General features: G+C 39.1%; 1 protein-coding gene and 1 pseudogene across 5 annotated transcripts; both read right to left on the minus strand.

The window, feature by feature from the left end:
• Positions 1–4,815: 4,815 nt before the first annotated feature.
• On the minus strand, positions 4,816–6,854 carry LOC123594744 (spindlin-2). Of its 5 annotated transcripts, none has more exons than XM_045471656.1 (2): positions 6,469–6,854; positions 4,816–5,784 (listed from the first exon to the last, which is right to left on the minus strand). In XM_045471656.1, the coding sequence occupies exons 1-2, from the start codon at positions 6,714–6,716 to the stop codon at positions 4,986–4,988; spliced, it is 1,047 nt and encodes a 348-aa protein (XP_045327612.1). In that variant the 5' UTR covers positions 6,717–6,854; the 3' UTR covers positions 4,816–4,985. The 5 variants fall into 5 exon arrangements, with proteins under 5 accessions (XP_045327612.1, XP_045327613.1, XP_045327615.1 ...); XM_045471657.1 differs by having other exon boundaries at positions 6,553–6,853; XM_045471659.1 differs by having other exon boundaries at positions 6,506–6,619.
• Positions 6,855–13,148: 6,294 nt separating this feature from the next.
• On the minus strand, positions 13,149–13,871 carry LOC123594367 (annotated as a pseudogene).
• Between the last annotated feature and the right edge of the window lie 3,356 nt (positions 13,872–17,227).

A 17,227-nucleotide genomic window follows, 5' to 3' on the forward strand; every position in this document is an offset into this window, starting at 1 on the left:
CAGGCCAATATCCCTGATGAATATGGATGCAAAAATGCTCAATAAGATACTAGCAAATCGAATGCAACACCATATAAAAAGAATTATCCACCATGATCCAGTGGGATTCATTCCTGGGCTGTAGGGCTGGTTCAACATTTGCAAATCAATCAACGTGATACATCACATTAATAAAAGAAAAGATAAGAACCATATGATCCGTCAATCGATGCAGAAAAAGCATTTGACAAAATTCAGCATCCTTTCTTAATAAAACCCCCCGAGAAAGTCGGGATAGAAGGAACATACTTAAACATCATAAAAACCATTTATGAAAAGCCCACAGCTAACGTCATCCTCAATGGGGAAAAACTGAGAGCTTTCTCCCTGAGATCAGGGACACGACAAGGATGTCCACTCTCACCGCTGTTGTTTAACATAAGGTTGGAAGTCCTACCATCAGAAATCAGACAACAAAAGGAAATCAAAGGCATCAAAATTGGCAAGGATGAAGTTAAGCTTTCCCTTTTTGCATATGACATGTTATTATACATGGAAAACCCGATAGAGTCCATCAAAAGTCTGTTAGAACTGATACATGAACTCAGCAAAGTTACAGGATACAGAATCAATGTACAGAAATCAGTTGTATTCTTATACACTAATAATGAAGCAACAGAAAGACAAATGAAGAAACTGATCCCATTCACAATTGTACCAAGAAGCATAAATACCTAGGAATAAACCTAACCAAAGATGTAAAAGATCTGTATGCTGAAAACTATAGAAAGCTTATGAAGGAAATTGAAGAAGATATAAAGAAATGGAAAAACATTCCGTACTCATGGATTGGAAAAATAAATATTGTTAAGATGTCAATACTCCCCAAAGCTATCTATACATTCAATGCAATCCCAATCAAAATTGCACCAGCATTCTTCTCAAAGCTATAACAAGCAATTCTAAAATTTGTATGGAACCACAAAAGGCTCCAAATAGCCAAAGTAATTTTGAAGAAGAAGACCAAAGCAGGAGGCATGAAAATCCAGACTTTAGCCTCTACTACAAAGCTGTAATAATCAAGACAGCATGGTATTGGCACAAAAACAGACACATAGACCAATGGCATAGAATAGAAACCCCAGAAGTAGACCCACAAAAGTATGGCCAAGGAATTTTGACAAAGCAGGAAAGAATATCCAATGGAAAAAAGACAGTCTCTTGCTGGGAGAACTGGACAGCAACAGGCAGAAGGATGAAACTAGACCACTTTCTTACAGCATTCACAAAAACAAACTCAAAATGGATAAAGGACCTGAATGGGAGACAGGAAGCCATCAAAACTCTAGAGGAGAAAGCAGGAAAAAACCTCTCTGACCTCAGCCACAGCAATTTCTTACTTGACACGTCCCCAAAGGTAAGGGAATTAATAGGAAAAATGAACTATTGGTACCTCATGAAGATAAAAAGCTTTTGCACAGCAAAGGAAACAATGAACAAAACTAAAAGGCAACCAACGGAATGGGGAAAAAATATTTGCAAATGACGTATTGGACAAAGGACTAGTATCCAAAATCTATAAAGAACTCACCCAACTCCACACCCAAAAAACAAATAATCCAGTGAAGAAATGGGCAGAAAACATGAATAGACACTTCTCTAAAGAAGACATCCAGATGGCCAACAGGCACATGAAAAGATGCTCAACGTTACTCCTCATCAGGGAAATACAAATCAAAACCACACTCACATTTCACCTCATGCCAGTCAGAGTGGCTAAAATAAATCAGGAGACTATAGATGCTGGAGAGGATGTGGAGAAATGGGAACCCTCTTGCACTGTTGGTGAGAATGTAAACTGGTGCAGCCGCTCTGGAAAATAGTGTGGAGGTTCCTCAAAAAATTAAAAATAGTTCTACCCTATGACCTAGCTATAGCACTGTTAGGAATTTACTCAAGGGATACAGAGATGCTGATGCATAGGGGCACTTGTACCCCCAATGTTTATAGCAGCACTTTCAACAATAGCCAAATTATGGAAAGGCCTAAATGTCCATCAACTGATGAATGGATAAAGAAATTGTGGTTTGTATACACAACGGAATACTACACAATTGGAATGAAATCTGGCCTTTTGTAGCAATGTGGATGGAACTGGAGAGTGTGATGCTAAGTGAAAAAATTCATACAGAGAAAAACAGATACCATACATTTTCACTCTTATGTGGATCCTGAGAAGCTTAACAGAAGTCCATGGGGGAGAGGAAGAAAAAAAAAGAGTTTAGAGAGGGAGGGAGCCAAAACATAAGAGACTGTCAAAAACTGAGAACAAACTGATGGGGGGTGGGAAGGAGGGGAGGGTGGGTGATTGGTATTGAGGAGGGCACTTGTTGGGATGAAAACTGGGTGTTGTATGGAAAACAATTTGACAATAAATTTCATATTTAAAAGAATGAGTATTTTATTTGTTTCTTTTGCTCATTACAATATCATATACACCTGTGCCTAGAAGACTGCCTGGCAGAACGCCCACCTAAGGAAAGTATTTGCAACATAAAGATCAAAGAATTGAATTCAAAGGCAATTGGGGTGAAATTAAGCCAAAAATAGGGCTAGGTATTTTCCCATGGATCTATCTACAAAACTATGAATTCAAATGTCTCCAGGGGACAACTCGGATTTTTATTAGAGTGAAGCAGGCCAACTAGGTGGATGCCCAAGCTGAAACAGCATTCAGAGCCTAGAATGGGCTGAGCCCTTCCTCAGACCCAGCTGCTTGTATCCTTGTTCAAATATGGGTCCTCATCTTCAGTTTATTTTTTTAAGGTACATCATAAATATGGACTTTTAAAATGTGAAATCTCCCAAATGTCTAAGTAGCTAATTTCAAAATAGCACATAAATTACCAGGATCAAACAAAACATTACAGCTGGCTGAAATTGGCCCATGTACGTGTTTGCTAGAGTAAAATGTGTGATGTATAAAAGAAAACTGAAGCCTGCTATGGTGAGATGGGTTTACTTTGGTAATTCTTCAGGCAAATAACTTCAGGTCATGTTGGGTTACACCTGCTTTTGATTTGTGGAAGCTCTCTGCCTCTCCCTCCATTTCCTATGCATGAAGGTAAGGAAGCCTAGGCAGTGGGGTCGCCTTAACTCTTTCTTTGAGGGCAGGGGTATATTTTAGTGGAGTGTAGGGTGGGGAAACCAGAGAAAAGGTTTTGAAGGGAACTTCCTCAGCAGTACTGGGAATGGCATGGGGGAGAAAAAGAGAAGGACACAGACCCATGTGTTAGGACACAGTATCTTGGAGGAATTTTATTGGGATTATTGCACCCTCTCCCCACCAACACCACCCCTCTGTGTGGCATTATACAGTTGAGTATTTAGTTATACAAAATCACTGCTTGTAGCCCAATAGCTCCATGCCATTCATTTCACCTGGAAACAGAACCAAACAAACTTCCATCATAGCTTTCTTGTGTGCTTGGTGTGGGCAAGACTGGCCAAGGACTACCTGTGAAAGGTCAGCAGCCACCTTATTTGTAGGGGTATAGTCTTGAATGGGGCTTTTGGGGGCAGCAGACATCTACTTGGAAGATCACTGATTGCTGCCACCTGTGGTTTCAGGAAGCTGCTGACAGAAATATGGACTGTCAAGTATTTCTCATGCCCTGGAGAGGAACATCAGGATCAGTCCTCTGATGCACCTCTTGTGTAGGGAGGCAAGGCACAGTGCAGTAGGAGAAAGAAGAGTGACAAGATTGCTGTAACTCGGTTCTTCAAGGTTTTATTCTTCTGCATAAAATACTTTCCAAATGCAAGGTGGCACATCTTTTAAGTTCTGAGTGCCCCATCAATCCATTCCTCACAATAATTGTTTATCCTGCAGGGGCAATGAACCAGGACCTTCAGGTCCAAGATTTACTGCACCTGGGTCCTGTGGGAAATGTGAGGAGTCAACCCACAGCCCCGTGTTCATGGGGTGCCATGTTAAATGTGTATAGGCTGAGGGTTTAACTTCTGCTGAGCAGTTGTGGCATAAAATCCCTGGAATAAGAAAAGCTTTTTAGGTATATAGTTCACTCCTGCTTAAGTCTTGACTCATCCCTGTCAAAATGCCATTCTAGGGAACTTCCAACCCATTTGGCTTCTTTGACAGCTGTCACATCCTCTCTGCACAGAGCCAGGGAAGGCAATGTGGCTACTGCCAGAAGTACAACTTTTTCCTGGGCCTTCCCATGTCTCGTGGGCCCCATTCCTCACACCTTCTTTTCTGTATTCTCACTTACTCTGGCAGTCTTTCCGCTTGGAATTCTGTCTTCCTCAGTGTTCCTCCCCTTATGGCTCCTTATTCATGCAGACCCTTTGAGTACCCTCCAGATTCCTGCCAAATACCTCTTCCCGCTCCCCCTCCACCTTGCTCTAGACCTTGCTCTAAGTTATGTTGAGCCCCTCTCTACTCAAGGCATTCTGTTTGTTTTCCTCTAAGCCCCAAGATCTCATTCTCCGTTATTCTCCACCCCCTCCCAGTTGTGTGCCTCTCTTTCTTAGGCCATCCCTCCCCCAGGGAGCCTCTCCATTTCTGGCCCTGCCCCACCTCTTCCTAGGCAGTCACCTCCTCTTCTCCCTCCCTCTACAGCCCATCTCTAGTTCCTTCTCCTCCCCCCTCTCTAGACCAGACCAGCTAAGTCCTATTCCATTTTTAGATGACTGATTATGATATTAGCTGAACTTTATTCACAGCCTGCATTTACAGCTGTCCCTTCCTTTCATGCCCCATCCACCAAACACACCCAATCTTTTCAACATGACAAAGTCCTTACACACAGCATGTCATGTCCACATAAATTTGTATTTTTCAAAACAAAACAACAGTTATGCTGGCAAAGATGTTGAATTAACAGGGACCCTTAAGCTTTCAATACACTGAAAAGCAACATTATTTTGCACATCTACAAAGTATACATTTGTTCTCACAAATGTGGCAAAGTTTACCCTAACAGTTAGGACTTTTTCACCAAATCATAGACATAGATATGGAAATCATCATCAAACTTGATGAAATACACAGAGGGTTTGGCTTCCACTTGGTGAATGACCTTGCCTGTCCTTTTGGAGCCATCTTCTTTGGTATATTCCACATGTTTACCTATGAGGCCATCTATAACTCCTTCTGGCTCCCTCTCTGTTGGAGGAGACTCACTGGACTCTGGCATGATACGGAGGTCTCCTTCTCTGTAATCATCTAGAAGCTGGTACATGTATAAGACAGGATCCTTCTCATAGGTAATATAAAACCAGGCTTTCATGATAGGTGCTTGGGCTAAGACCATTCCCCTCCATTCATCTTTGGAACCATGCTCACCCTCAAACATATGTTCCACAGCTTTCCCAATTATGGTATTTGCAAGGCACACATCTGTGACTCGAGAACATGGCACCTTATCAGGAAGGATTTTAAGCTTTAAAATCCTTTCATCTCTGTGAAGTTCCAGTCCATAGACACAGTCAATTCCATCATATTTGACCAGGTAAAGAGAGGGATTGATAGGCACCTGATCCAGAACGGTTCCTTTCCACTGCGTGATGGGCTCATTGCCTTCTTTCCATCCATGTGAAATTCTGCAGCCCACTATGTTCCTTCGGAGCTGGGATGAAGGTCTGCCCCTCTGCTTCTTTTGACAGGTCTTTTTCTTCCTCATATTTGCAGATCCAATGTGGTGATCATCAGTTTCCCTGGTTTGCTGATCTGCAGCTGCCTTTTTGTGAAGGGTCTTCATGCCTGCAGGAGGAGGAAAGGGGCTAGGGAGACATATTTGGTGTATTATAGTGTGAGATTTTTTCCCTTTGTATCTCAAACTTCTTGGGCACCAGGTACATTCAGCCCAAATCATTCTAATGTGTCCAGCTGGAATACTGGATATCAAAAGACTATTGCATGTTTGTCTTCAGTGCCCTCCCTCCAGGCTTCTTTGGCTGTGCTGCAGCATTAGAGAGGCGGTGAATGTTGTGATCCTGGTGGTTGAGGCCCCAGATAGAGGGAGCAGGCTCTTTTGCATAATGCCTGATCCTCTGTTGCCATCCTAGGACCCCCACACCAAACACGGCTATTCACCATTTCTTAGCCTCCACCTCATTACTCCATTTCTACTAATGTCACTCCACCTGCCCCCTGCCCATGGCCATCTATTCTTAATCCCTTTTGTCTCCCATCCTCATGCCTTCTGCCTGGTGTTCACCTCTCCTTCATGTCTCTTTCTGGTCATCCCCATTTTCCTGTTGAGCGCCTATAACAAACGTATTTTCATGCCTGGCTACCTTTGTACATCATCCAGGTGCTCTTCAATTCCCCCCCCCCACACACACACCACACACACACACAAACACACACACACACACACACACACACAGTCCCCAAATCACCCTTTTTAGTCTCCCTCATAACTCATCAGAATACCGACCCCAATTTTCTTGCTGGACACCCACCAACCCCAATCCTCCGGTTTTCTAGTCCAGTGCCCACCTCCCCACGTCCGGGGATCACGGGCCTCACGTGCCCAAATGGGACACCTTGCCGCGCTGCCTCCGCTGTGAACCTGCGGCGAAAGAGGATCAGCAGACGATGAGGTGAGTGCTTGCAGGAGCTGAGAGGGGAGGATCCGTAGGCAAGAAGGTATCTTGGAGCGCTGTGAGGAAGGCGGAGATGGAGGCGGTGTCCCCAGCACTCGGCTCATGGGTTCTCAGTCTCACTGTTGGCGGCAGCAGCACTGCCACATCTGGCTCCCACCAGGCACAGCCGCCGCCGCCGCAGTCTCCTCCCTCTTCCCGTAGCGCAGCTTCCTGCCAGGAGAGAGGCCTCCCCTTCCTGCCAAACACCGCGCTCCCCCACCCCATCCCCAAGTCTCACAACAACCGCTGCCCTAGGCCTGGGAGGCTCTCCTTGGCTCCCAGTCCCGCCCCTTTCCAAAGCAAGGAGCCTCCGGGACCACAACCCCTCCCTCCCTTGGCACCCACTCTTCAGGTCGGGGAGGCTCCCAGTCTCCTCGCCACAGCCCACACCTCAGTGCCCTTGCCCCATCTGCTTTCTGTCCTCGAGGAATCTGCCTTTTCTTTTCCCCATGCCCATCTAGAGTTATTATTTATAATACAGAAACCTTCCTTTCCTGTCATTAAAAGCAATTTGAAGTAGGAGGAGAGAAAAGCACCTCAGTCTGCCATCTTGACCAAATCTCGAGATAATTACCAGACTTTGCATCTTGAGGATATTTTTTCCTTCTTTTTTATTTTTTCCTCTCTTTTAAAATTCTTCCACTGGTTGCAAAAGAATTGCATGCACAGTGTGGACATTGTGTAAAATTCAGAAAATTCATCTGAATAAAATAATCCACTTCTTATTCCCCAAGGCTTGCAGCAAAATATTAACACTTTATATCCTTCAGCCTTTTTCTAATCTCCTAGTAATCTGGGATTAGTTTGCCAAATCAGTCATTAAAAATTCTTTTTACAATCATTTTTTATGACATTTGAAAATACAGTATATATAGCAATACTAGAAATACTAAACACTCTCAGTTCAAAATTAACTTTACTTATTTTTATTGAAGCCTTTAAAAGTAGAAATAAGCTATAATATAATATAATACATATTATATTATGTTATATAATTATATAATTATATATTATATATGGTATATATTATATATATAATATAATAAAATATAATTCTCTTTTTTCTTTAGCCCAAATTCTATTCATTTCTCCCTCTCTAATGCTTACAATCATCATTCAATTTTTGTATATCCTAACGATCTTTAGATGTATATAGATTTAAATATACTATATATTATACTATACTATATATGGTATATGCTATATATGGTATATAAGATATAAAATATGTAATAAATATGGTATATACACTTGTGAATGGGTATTGTGCATTTTCTATATCTTATGTATTTATTATAATTTTTTTAATTTTTTTTTTTATTTTTGAGAGAGAGAGAGAGAGGAAGCAAGCAGAGGAAGCACAGAGACAAAGACATAGAAACCGAAGCAGGCTCCAGGCTCCAGGCTCCTAGCTGTCAGCACAAAGCCTGAGGCGGATCTCCAACCCACAAACTGTGAGATCTGACCTGAGCTGAAGTCAGAAGCTTAACGGACTGAGGCACCCAGGGGCCCCAGTATCATATTTATTATTTTATTATTTTTTAAATATGAAATTTATTGTCAAATTGGTTTCCATACAACACCCAGTGCTCATCCCAACAGGTGCCCTCCTCATTGCCCATCACCCACTTTCCCCTTCTTCCCACCCCTAAGCAACCCTCAGTTTATTCTCAGTTTTTAAGAGTCTCATATTTATTTTTAAAATGTACTGTCGGGAGAAAAATAATAATTCTCTTTCAATGGCTCACACATGACATTTCTTGGAAATGGTTCTGGATCATTATACCCAGGTGTATATACTATACAACTCATAAGATTTATGATGTCTCTATACTTTATAAAACTAACCAATTCTGTACTTAGTTACAACCTTATCTGGCACTTCTTTTTTTTTAATTATATAAATCCACTCTATAGATATTCAAGAAATATGTTCTTTTTTTCTTAATGATTACACTGTCAGCAAGTATGACATAAAACTCTGATATGTCCCATAATCTAACTTAGCTGAGCTTTATTTTAAACATAAGTTTTATCAAACATATGTTATTTTTCTGCAGCTTGTTTTGTTAATCAATATTTATTTTTTAAAATTCATGTTATATTTCTAACATTCTTTGTTACCTTTAAACTCTATCGCAGAATATACATGTATGATGATATATAAAAATTGCTTATAAAGTTTTCCAAAGTAGCTTTATTATTTTGCTTTCCTACCAGCATTGTACAGGAGTTCTATTTGCTCTGAATCCTCCTCAGCATTTGGTATTGTAAGAATTTTTATTTTAGCCACACTCATTGGTGTGCACTGACAAGCTGCGCCATGGTCTTAATTTGTATTTTCTTAATGATTAATGATGCTGAACATCTTTTCATAAGCATATTTGTCACCTGTATAATTTATTTGTTAAATTGTTTTTTCTGAACATTTGTCTTTAAAAAATAATTTATTTTTTAATGTTTATTTATTTTTTAATGTTTATTTATTTTTGAGAGAGAAAGAGTGAGCATGAGCAGGGGAGGGGCAGAGAGAGGTGGGGACAGAGGATCCAAAGCAGTCTCTGTGCTAACAGCAGAGAACCGAACACAGGGCTTGATCCCATGAACCATGACCTGAGCCTAAGTTGGATGCTTAATTGACTGAGCCACCCAGGAGCCCTTAAAAAACTGGGTCTGGGTTTTCTTATTGTAGAGTTTTGAGGATTTTATATATGTGATTTGTAAATATTTTTTCTCCCTGCCTGTGTCTTGTACTTGCAGACTTTTTACTGTGTTCTTCACAAAACAAGTTTTTAATTGTGATAAAGTGCAATTTTTTTTTTTCTGTGCTTTGGTTCTATATCTAAAACTCTTAGCAAAACCAGTGTAGATTTTCTCTAATGCTTTCTCCTCTAAATTTTAGAGTTTTACACTTTACATTAGGTCTATGACCCATTTTGAGTTAACTTTTGTTTAAGATATGAGGTATATGCTGAGATTTGTTTCTTTGCATATAGTTGCCTAGTTTTCTGATACCATTTGTTAAAGACTACCCTTTCTTCATTGAATTGCCTTTGCCCTTTGTCTAAAATCAGCTGACTACATTTTGACTCTATTTTGGCCCTTTCTGTGTTATTCCACTGAACAAGTTGTCTATTCACCAACTCCCACTATTTTTCCCCCAGCTTTATTGACACATGATTGACAAAAATATAGTATATGTTTAGGTTGTACCACATGATTTTTAAAAGGTGTGAAATGTGGTATTTTAATATACCTATACATGGTGAAAGAATTACTGCAATCAAGTCAGTTAATACATTCATCACCTCACATAAATTATTTTTTATTTTTGGCGATAACCCACTTTCTTAATTACAGAGCTTTAGAATAAGTCTAGAAATTAGATAGTGTGAATTTTCCAATGTTATTCTGTTTTTTTCTCTTTTAATATACTTACTTGGCTCTTCTATTAACTTTGACTTCATGTACAAATTTTATTTTATTTTATTTCTTAATGTTTATTTTTGAGGGAGAGATAGAGAGGGAGAGAGACAGAGTGTGAGTGCGGGAGGGGCGGCGGGGGAGGGAGAGACACAGAATCCGAAGCAGGCTCCAGGCTCCTAGCTATTGGCACAGAGCCCAACATGGGGCTTGAACACATGAACTGTGAGATCATGACCTGAAGCGAAGTCAGACGCTTAACTGACTGAGCCATCCAGGCGCCCCAATCTCATGTACAAATTTTAGATTAAGCTTGTTGATATCTAAAAGAAAAACAACACAACACAACACAAAACAAAACAAAAAACTCTTGGTAGATTTTTTTTTCAGTCTGTAGATCAAACTGGGAAGTATCGATGTCCCAACATTATTAGTATTCTAATTAATCATCACGTGATATCTCTCCATTTACTTAGGTTTTTTATTTCTTTCATCAGTGTTTTGTATTTTTCTGAACACAGATTCCTGCACATATTTTGCTATATTTATTCTTAAGTACTGAATTTTTTGGTGCTAATATGAATGTAATTTTCAGATAATCCCATTTTCCAATTGCTTAATATCAGTATATACAAATGTCATTAACTGTTTTATATTGGCTCTATATCCTACAAAGTTGTTAAACTCACTTATTAATTTTAGGAGTTTTTTGGAATATACTTTGAGATTTTATACATAGACAATCACGGTCTGTGAACAGAAAGAATTTTCTTTTAAAGTTTTATTTATTACAAGCATGTAGGCCTTTTTGAGGGGTCTTCTATAATCAATTTCCCTTTTTTCTCTTTTGGTTTTATTGCTATTATTTATGTGAGTAAAAAATATCTTAAATAATGTCTTGATATAATTATGGCTTTTAAGACAGCACTTTATAAAATGTACATTATATACATGTGAATTATGGCATTGGAAAGAATTTCAGAACTGTGGTGTTATCTCTATCTTCAGCCACTTTCCAGTTATATTCAGTTATAGTTGGAGCTGATGACAATGGAACAGTTAGAACTTTTCCTTCCTTCAAGGCAAAATCACCTGACTTAGGAAGCATAAGGTCCCTATAGAGACCCACCCTATGGTAAGAATTTGATCTCTCTTGGGCTATTTCCTCTTACTACTATCACCTAGCAGAACTACCATGAGATAAAGTTATAGTCATCCAGCTGTCAATCCAGAACCTTCTTTAAGAAACAAGGCAAGAAATGGGCCCCTGGGTGGCTCAATTTGTTAAGCATCCAACTCTTGATTTCAGCTCAGGTCATGATCTCATGGTTTGAGTTTGAACTCTGCATCAGGCTCTGTGCTGACAGCACGGAGCCTGTTTGGGATTCTCTCCCTCTCTGCCTCTCTCTCTCTCTCTCTCTCTCCTTCTCAAAATAAATAAACTTAAAAAAGATAAACAAGGCAAGACTTTGGGGGATCCAAGAGCTCTCAAGCAGTATCTCTAGCTTCAGATTTTTTCTCTGCTTCTTTTATCATCATCATCGTCATCGTCATCATCGTCATCATCATCATTTTCCTCATCCCCACCATCATTATTGCCTTTATTTCTTATCCCCACTTCTCTCTGTGTCTCTGCACTTTTCTTTTCTTTTCTTTTCTTTTCTTTTCTTTTCTTTTCCCCCTCTCATTGTCCTGGTTTGGACTTCCAGTATGATGCTGAAATGTGGAGGTGAGAGGGGTCATTCTTGCTATTTTTAAAGATTCAGTCTTTCACCATTAAGTATGATGTTAGTTGTAGATTATTTATGGATGTCTTTTATCACATTAAGGAAGTTCCATTCCATTTGTTGTTCACTGAAAGTTTTTTTTTTTAATTGCAAATACATGTTTAATTTTGTCAAGTGCTTTTCCTCCACTTATTGAGATAATAATATAATTTTTATTTTCTTGTTTGTAAGGAGAATTGATTTCATTGATTCTTATAACAACTTTATTGAGATATAATACATATACTATAAAATTAACCTTTTAAAATCATACAATTCAGTGGCTGTTAGTATTTTACAATATTGGGCAACCATAACCACACTTGGTTTAAGAAAATTTCCATTTCCCCAAAAAGAAACTTTGTGCCGATTTGCAGTCACTGCCTATTTCTCTGCAGAGCCCAAAGACGTAGGCACCTACAAATCTATTTTCTGTGGCTATAGATTTGCATATTCTAATCAATTTATATGGATGAATCATACAATACGTGATATTTTGTGTCTGGCTCCTTTCATTTAGCAAGATTTTTTTCAAGGTTCATCCATTTTGTAGCCTGTATCACTTATCAGTTAATTTATTTCCAAATAAATATCCATTGTATAGAAATCCCATACTATTTATTTATTTATTTATTTATTAACGTTTATTTATTTTTGAGACAGAGAGAGACAGAGCATGAACAGGGGAGGGTCAGAGAGAGAGAGGGAAACACAGAATCCAAAACAGGCTCCAGGCTCTGAGCTGTCAGCACAAAGCCCGATGCGGGGCTCGAACTCACGGACCGTGAGATCATGACCTGAGCCGAAGTCGGACGCTTAACTGACTGAGCCACCCAGGCGCCCCATATTTATTTATTCATCAGCTGATAGACATTTGCTTTGTTTCTACCTTTTGGCTGTTGTGAATAGCATTGCTATGAATATTTGCATACCAGTATTTATGTAGATATAATGTGTTCATTTCTCTTGAATATACACCTAGGAGAGTCATGTAGTAACCTAATGTAACATTTCAAGGAACTGCCACACTCTTTTCCAAAGAGGTTGAACTATTGTTTATTCCCATCAGGAGTATGTGAGGGTCCCAATTTCCTCTATATACTAACACTTGTTATTACTTATCATTTTATTAATGACTGATGATGTTTATCATTTTTTCCTGCACTTACTGACTACTTGTATTTCTTCTTTGGAGAAACATCTATTCAAATAATTTGCCCATTTTTAATTATATTTTCCTTTTTTGACATAAGATTTTTAATGTTCTCAACCTAAAAACCAACTGAGAAAGAGGCACTACTGATGTCTTCATTCTTCTCTCATTTTCAAAAAGGTCATTTCTGTGAACAATTAATCAGATCCTGCCTGATGTTGTGGTCCTATCAGTTCCAGCTGTAACTGTTGAGCAGCTTCCCATAAACCACCTTTGAGATTTTTTGCCGTTCTTCAGGGAGTACTTCACATCATAAATTATTAGAAATAAATAATTGAAGGATCTCAAAGAAGTCTAGTTCTTCTTCAGGCAAGTTAGAGTTGGTCAGGATTTTGATTAAATAGCCAAAATCATAACCACTGTGAAATTATAACCATTTGACCCCTTTGCAGAGGACCACTCCCGATGTCATAAGAAGTTCTGTGAAGTAATGGGTCTCAATTCCTTCCTCACGTTTTTAAAAATGGATACCAGATGTTTTTAGTATCACTATAGAGTCCTGGGAATACATGTACTCCATCAAATTAAATTTAAAATTAAACTACCAAGTTGAGGTTGTTGGAGAGTATTCTCTTTGCTCATTCATAAATGTCAGTTCTAGCCAACTTATATTTAAGAAGTCTACATTATATTGCAAGAGTTGGTACTGATAGTCAGCCTTCCTCCTAAATTCTTGCAGCCACACCCAGAAAATCAGTGTCCATAGCAACGCAATTATATTTTCAGATAACTGAATGAATTTTCTTCATCTCTTCATACAGGTTGCAAGCCCAAACTTCACAAATTATTTGGTTACGATCTACAGTTACTGCTGGCATAGTGAGAGAAGTAGTCTAGATGTCAAGCATCAAAATGTTACACTTGATTGAAGATTTGTTTGTTTCATAAAACACTTTATTTTTTTAATTTTTGTACTTATGCCCTTGATCTGGCACTCCTCTTCCTCCTCCTCACCATAGAGACAACAACCATCTGTAGTGTAGGTGGCAGTAGCTGAGGCAGGAGCGGGTGCTCCAAAGACACTTCATGCCCAAGAATTGGGAAAGGGGGTGCTGGCCTACACAACACCATGCTGTATCCTTGCCTCTTGCACCCATATTTTTCTTTTTTTCCTTTATTTTATTTTTATTTAATTATTTTATTTATGTATTTATTTATTTATTTATTTATTTATTTATTTATTTATTTTAATATAATTTATTACCAAGTTAGCTAACATACAGTGTGTACAGTGTGCTTTTTACTTCAGGGTAGATTCCCATGATTCATTGCTTACATACAACAGCCAGTTTTCATCCCAACAAGTGCCCTTCTCAATATCTATCACCCATTTTCCCCTCTACCCCACCCCCCATCAATCCTCAGTTTGTTCTCAGTTTTTAAGAGTCTCTTATGTTTTGGCTCCCTCCCTCTCTAACCTCTTTTTTTTTTCTTCCTCTTCCCCACGGACTTCTGTTAAGCTTCTCAGGATCCACATAGGAGTGAAAACATATGGTATCTGTTTTTCTCTGTATGACTTATTTCACTTAGCATAACACCCTCCAGTTCCATCCACGTTGCTACAAAAGGCGAGATTTCATTCTTTCCAATTGCCACGTAGTATTCCATCGTGTATACAAACCACAATGTCTTCATCCATTCATCAGTTGATGGACATTTAGGCCTTTCCATAATTTGACTATTGCTGAAAGTGCTGCCATAAACATTGGAGTACAAGTGCCCCTATGCATCAGCACCCCTGTATCCCTTGGGTAAATTCCTAGCAGTGCTATTGCTGGGTCATAGGGTAGGTCTATTTTTAATTTTCTGAGGAACCTCCACACTGTTTTCCAGAGTGGCTGCACCAATTTGCATTCCCACCAACAGTGCAAGAGGGTTCCCGTTTCCCCACATCCTCTCCAGCATCTATAGTCTCCTGATTTGTTCATTTTAGCCACTCTGAATGGCGTGAGGTGAAATCTGAGTGTGGTTTTCATTTGTATTTCCCTGATGAGGAGTGATGTTTCCTTTTATTATTGAATTACAAGTATTCTGTGTATTCTGTACATAAGCCCCTTATCAGATACATGATTTGCAAATATGTTCCCTCATTTTTTTCTTTATTGGTAGGTATTTTTGAACACAATTTTTAAATTATTTTTTAATGTTTATTTCATTTTTGAGAGAGAGAGAAGGGAAAGGGCAGAGAGAGAGGGACACACAGAATGTGAAGCAGGCTTCAGGATCTGAGCTGTCACTACAGAGCCTGATGTGGGGCTCAATCTCAGGAACTGTGAGATCATGACCTGAGCTGAAGTCAGACGCTTAACCGACTGAGCCACCCAGGCCTTCTAAGGCAGAAAAATTTTAAATTCTGTGGAATTTTAATCTATTTTTTGTTGCTTGTGGTTTTTTTAAATATATATATATTATTAATATTTTTTACCTTACAGAGAGAGTGTGAGCAAGCAGAGGAGGGACAGAAGGAGAAAGAGAGAGATAATTCCAAGCAGAATCCCATGCTAAGCATGGAGCCTGATATGGGGCTCTATCTCACAACCATGAGATCATGACTTGAACTGACATCAAGAGTTAGATGCTTAACTGACTAAGCCACCCAGGCGCCCCACTTGTGTTTTTTTAAATGAATTTTCTATCGTTTAATTCACTAGAGAAAAATGGAATCCCTAAAACAAAATTCCTCTCCCTTTGGCAAAATTAAATCTGAAAGAATTTATAGTCCACTTTTCTCACTGTCCTCATTTCTTATTTTGTTCACTCTCATTAGGAATTGTTTCACTCACAGAGTTGCAATTCCTTTGTTCACAGCTGTGGCCTGGAACATTTTCCACTGAGATGGGTGAAGCTTCCTCAAACCCATCTATAATTGGGCTAACCCAACCGATTTGTCTCACTGCTCTGGTTTTCTGAAGTTCATAATAATCAGGAGAACATACAAGTATGTCAATGGATCTTACACCCACAAAATGCAAACTAATGCCAATCCATGACATCAGCTTTTTTCCAACCAAAGTTATACCTCTAGATCTCAGCATTTGGTATAATCCAGACCACATTAGTGTTGGCAGTCAAGGAACCTAGCATAGACTTAATGTTTTCTTGGGAAACGGGAGTAGGCGAAGGAAACAGTAGAGGGAAAATCAAAGAGGTGTTTCATATACTTCCTTTTCTATGAGCCAATTGTTTTTATGAGATGATCACATTCCTTTTTACACCATTTTTTATTTAAATTAAAGTTGGTTAGGGGCGCCTGGGTGGCGCAGTCGGTTAAGCGTCCGACTTCAGCCAGGTCACGATCTCGCGGTCCGTGAGTTCGAGCCCCGCGTCGGGCTCTGGGCTGATGGCTCGGAGCCTGGAGCCTGTTTCCGATTCTGTGTCTCCCTCTCTCTCTGCCCCTCCCCCATTCATGCTCTGTCTCTCTCTGTCCCAAAAATAAATAAATGTTGAAAAAAAATTAAAAAAAAAATTAAAGTTGGTTAACATACAGTATGTTTCAGGTATACAATTTAGTGTTTCAACACTTACATACAATACCAGATGATCATCACACACAAAAAAATGCCCTTTTTAATCTCCTTGTCCACCTCCTGTCAAGTAACCATGAATTTATTCTCTATAGTTAGGAATCACTTTCTTGGTTTCCTTCTCTTTCCGCCCCACTATGTTCATTTGTTTTTTTTTCCTTAAATTCCACATATGAGTGGAATCATATGGTATTTGTCTTTCTCTGACTCACCTAGTTCTATTAGCATAATACTCTCTAGCCCTATTTACAGTAATGAAAATTGCAAGATTTCATTCTTTCATGGCTGAGTAATATCCCATCACACACACACACACACACACACCACATTTTCTTTATTCATTCATCAGTCAGTGGACACTTGGGTTCTTTCTATAATTTGTTTAATAAAGATAATGCTGCTATAAACATCAGGGTGAATGTATCTCTTCAAATCAGTATTCTTTTATACTTTGGATAAATACCTAGTAGCACAATTGCTGGATAATAGGGTAGTTCTCTTTTTAACTTTTTGAGGAATCCCCATGCTGTTTTCCAGAGTGGCTGCACCCATTTGCATTCCATCAACAGTGTAAGAGGTTTCCTCCTCCTCTGCATTCTTGCCAATACCTGTTGTTTCCTGTTGTTAATTTGAGCTATCCTTACCGGTGT

The sequence above is a fragment of the Leopardus geoffroyi genome, chromosome X (assembly GCF_018350155.1).
Source record: "Leopardus geoffroyi isolate Oge1 chromosome X, O.geoffroyi_Oge1_pat1.0, whole genome shotgun sequence".
Classification (NCBI taxonomy): domain Eukaryota; kingdom Metazoa; phylum Chordata; class Mammalia; order Carnivora; family Felidae; genus Leopardus; species Leopardus geoffroyi.

Coding starts and splice junctions, on each gene's coding strand:
- LOC123594744 (XM_045471656.1), bottom strand. CDS start 6,716: ATGAGCCGAGTGCTGGGGACACCGCCTCCATCTCCGCCTTCCTCACAG. Junction 5,785..6,468: donor AAACCGGAGGATTGGGGTTG/GTGGGTGTCCAG, acceptor ATGTCTCCCTAG/CCCCTTTCCTCCTCCTGCAG.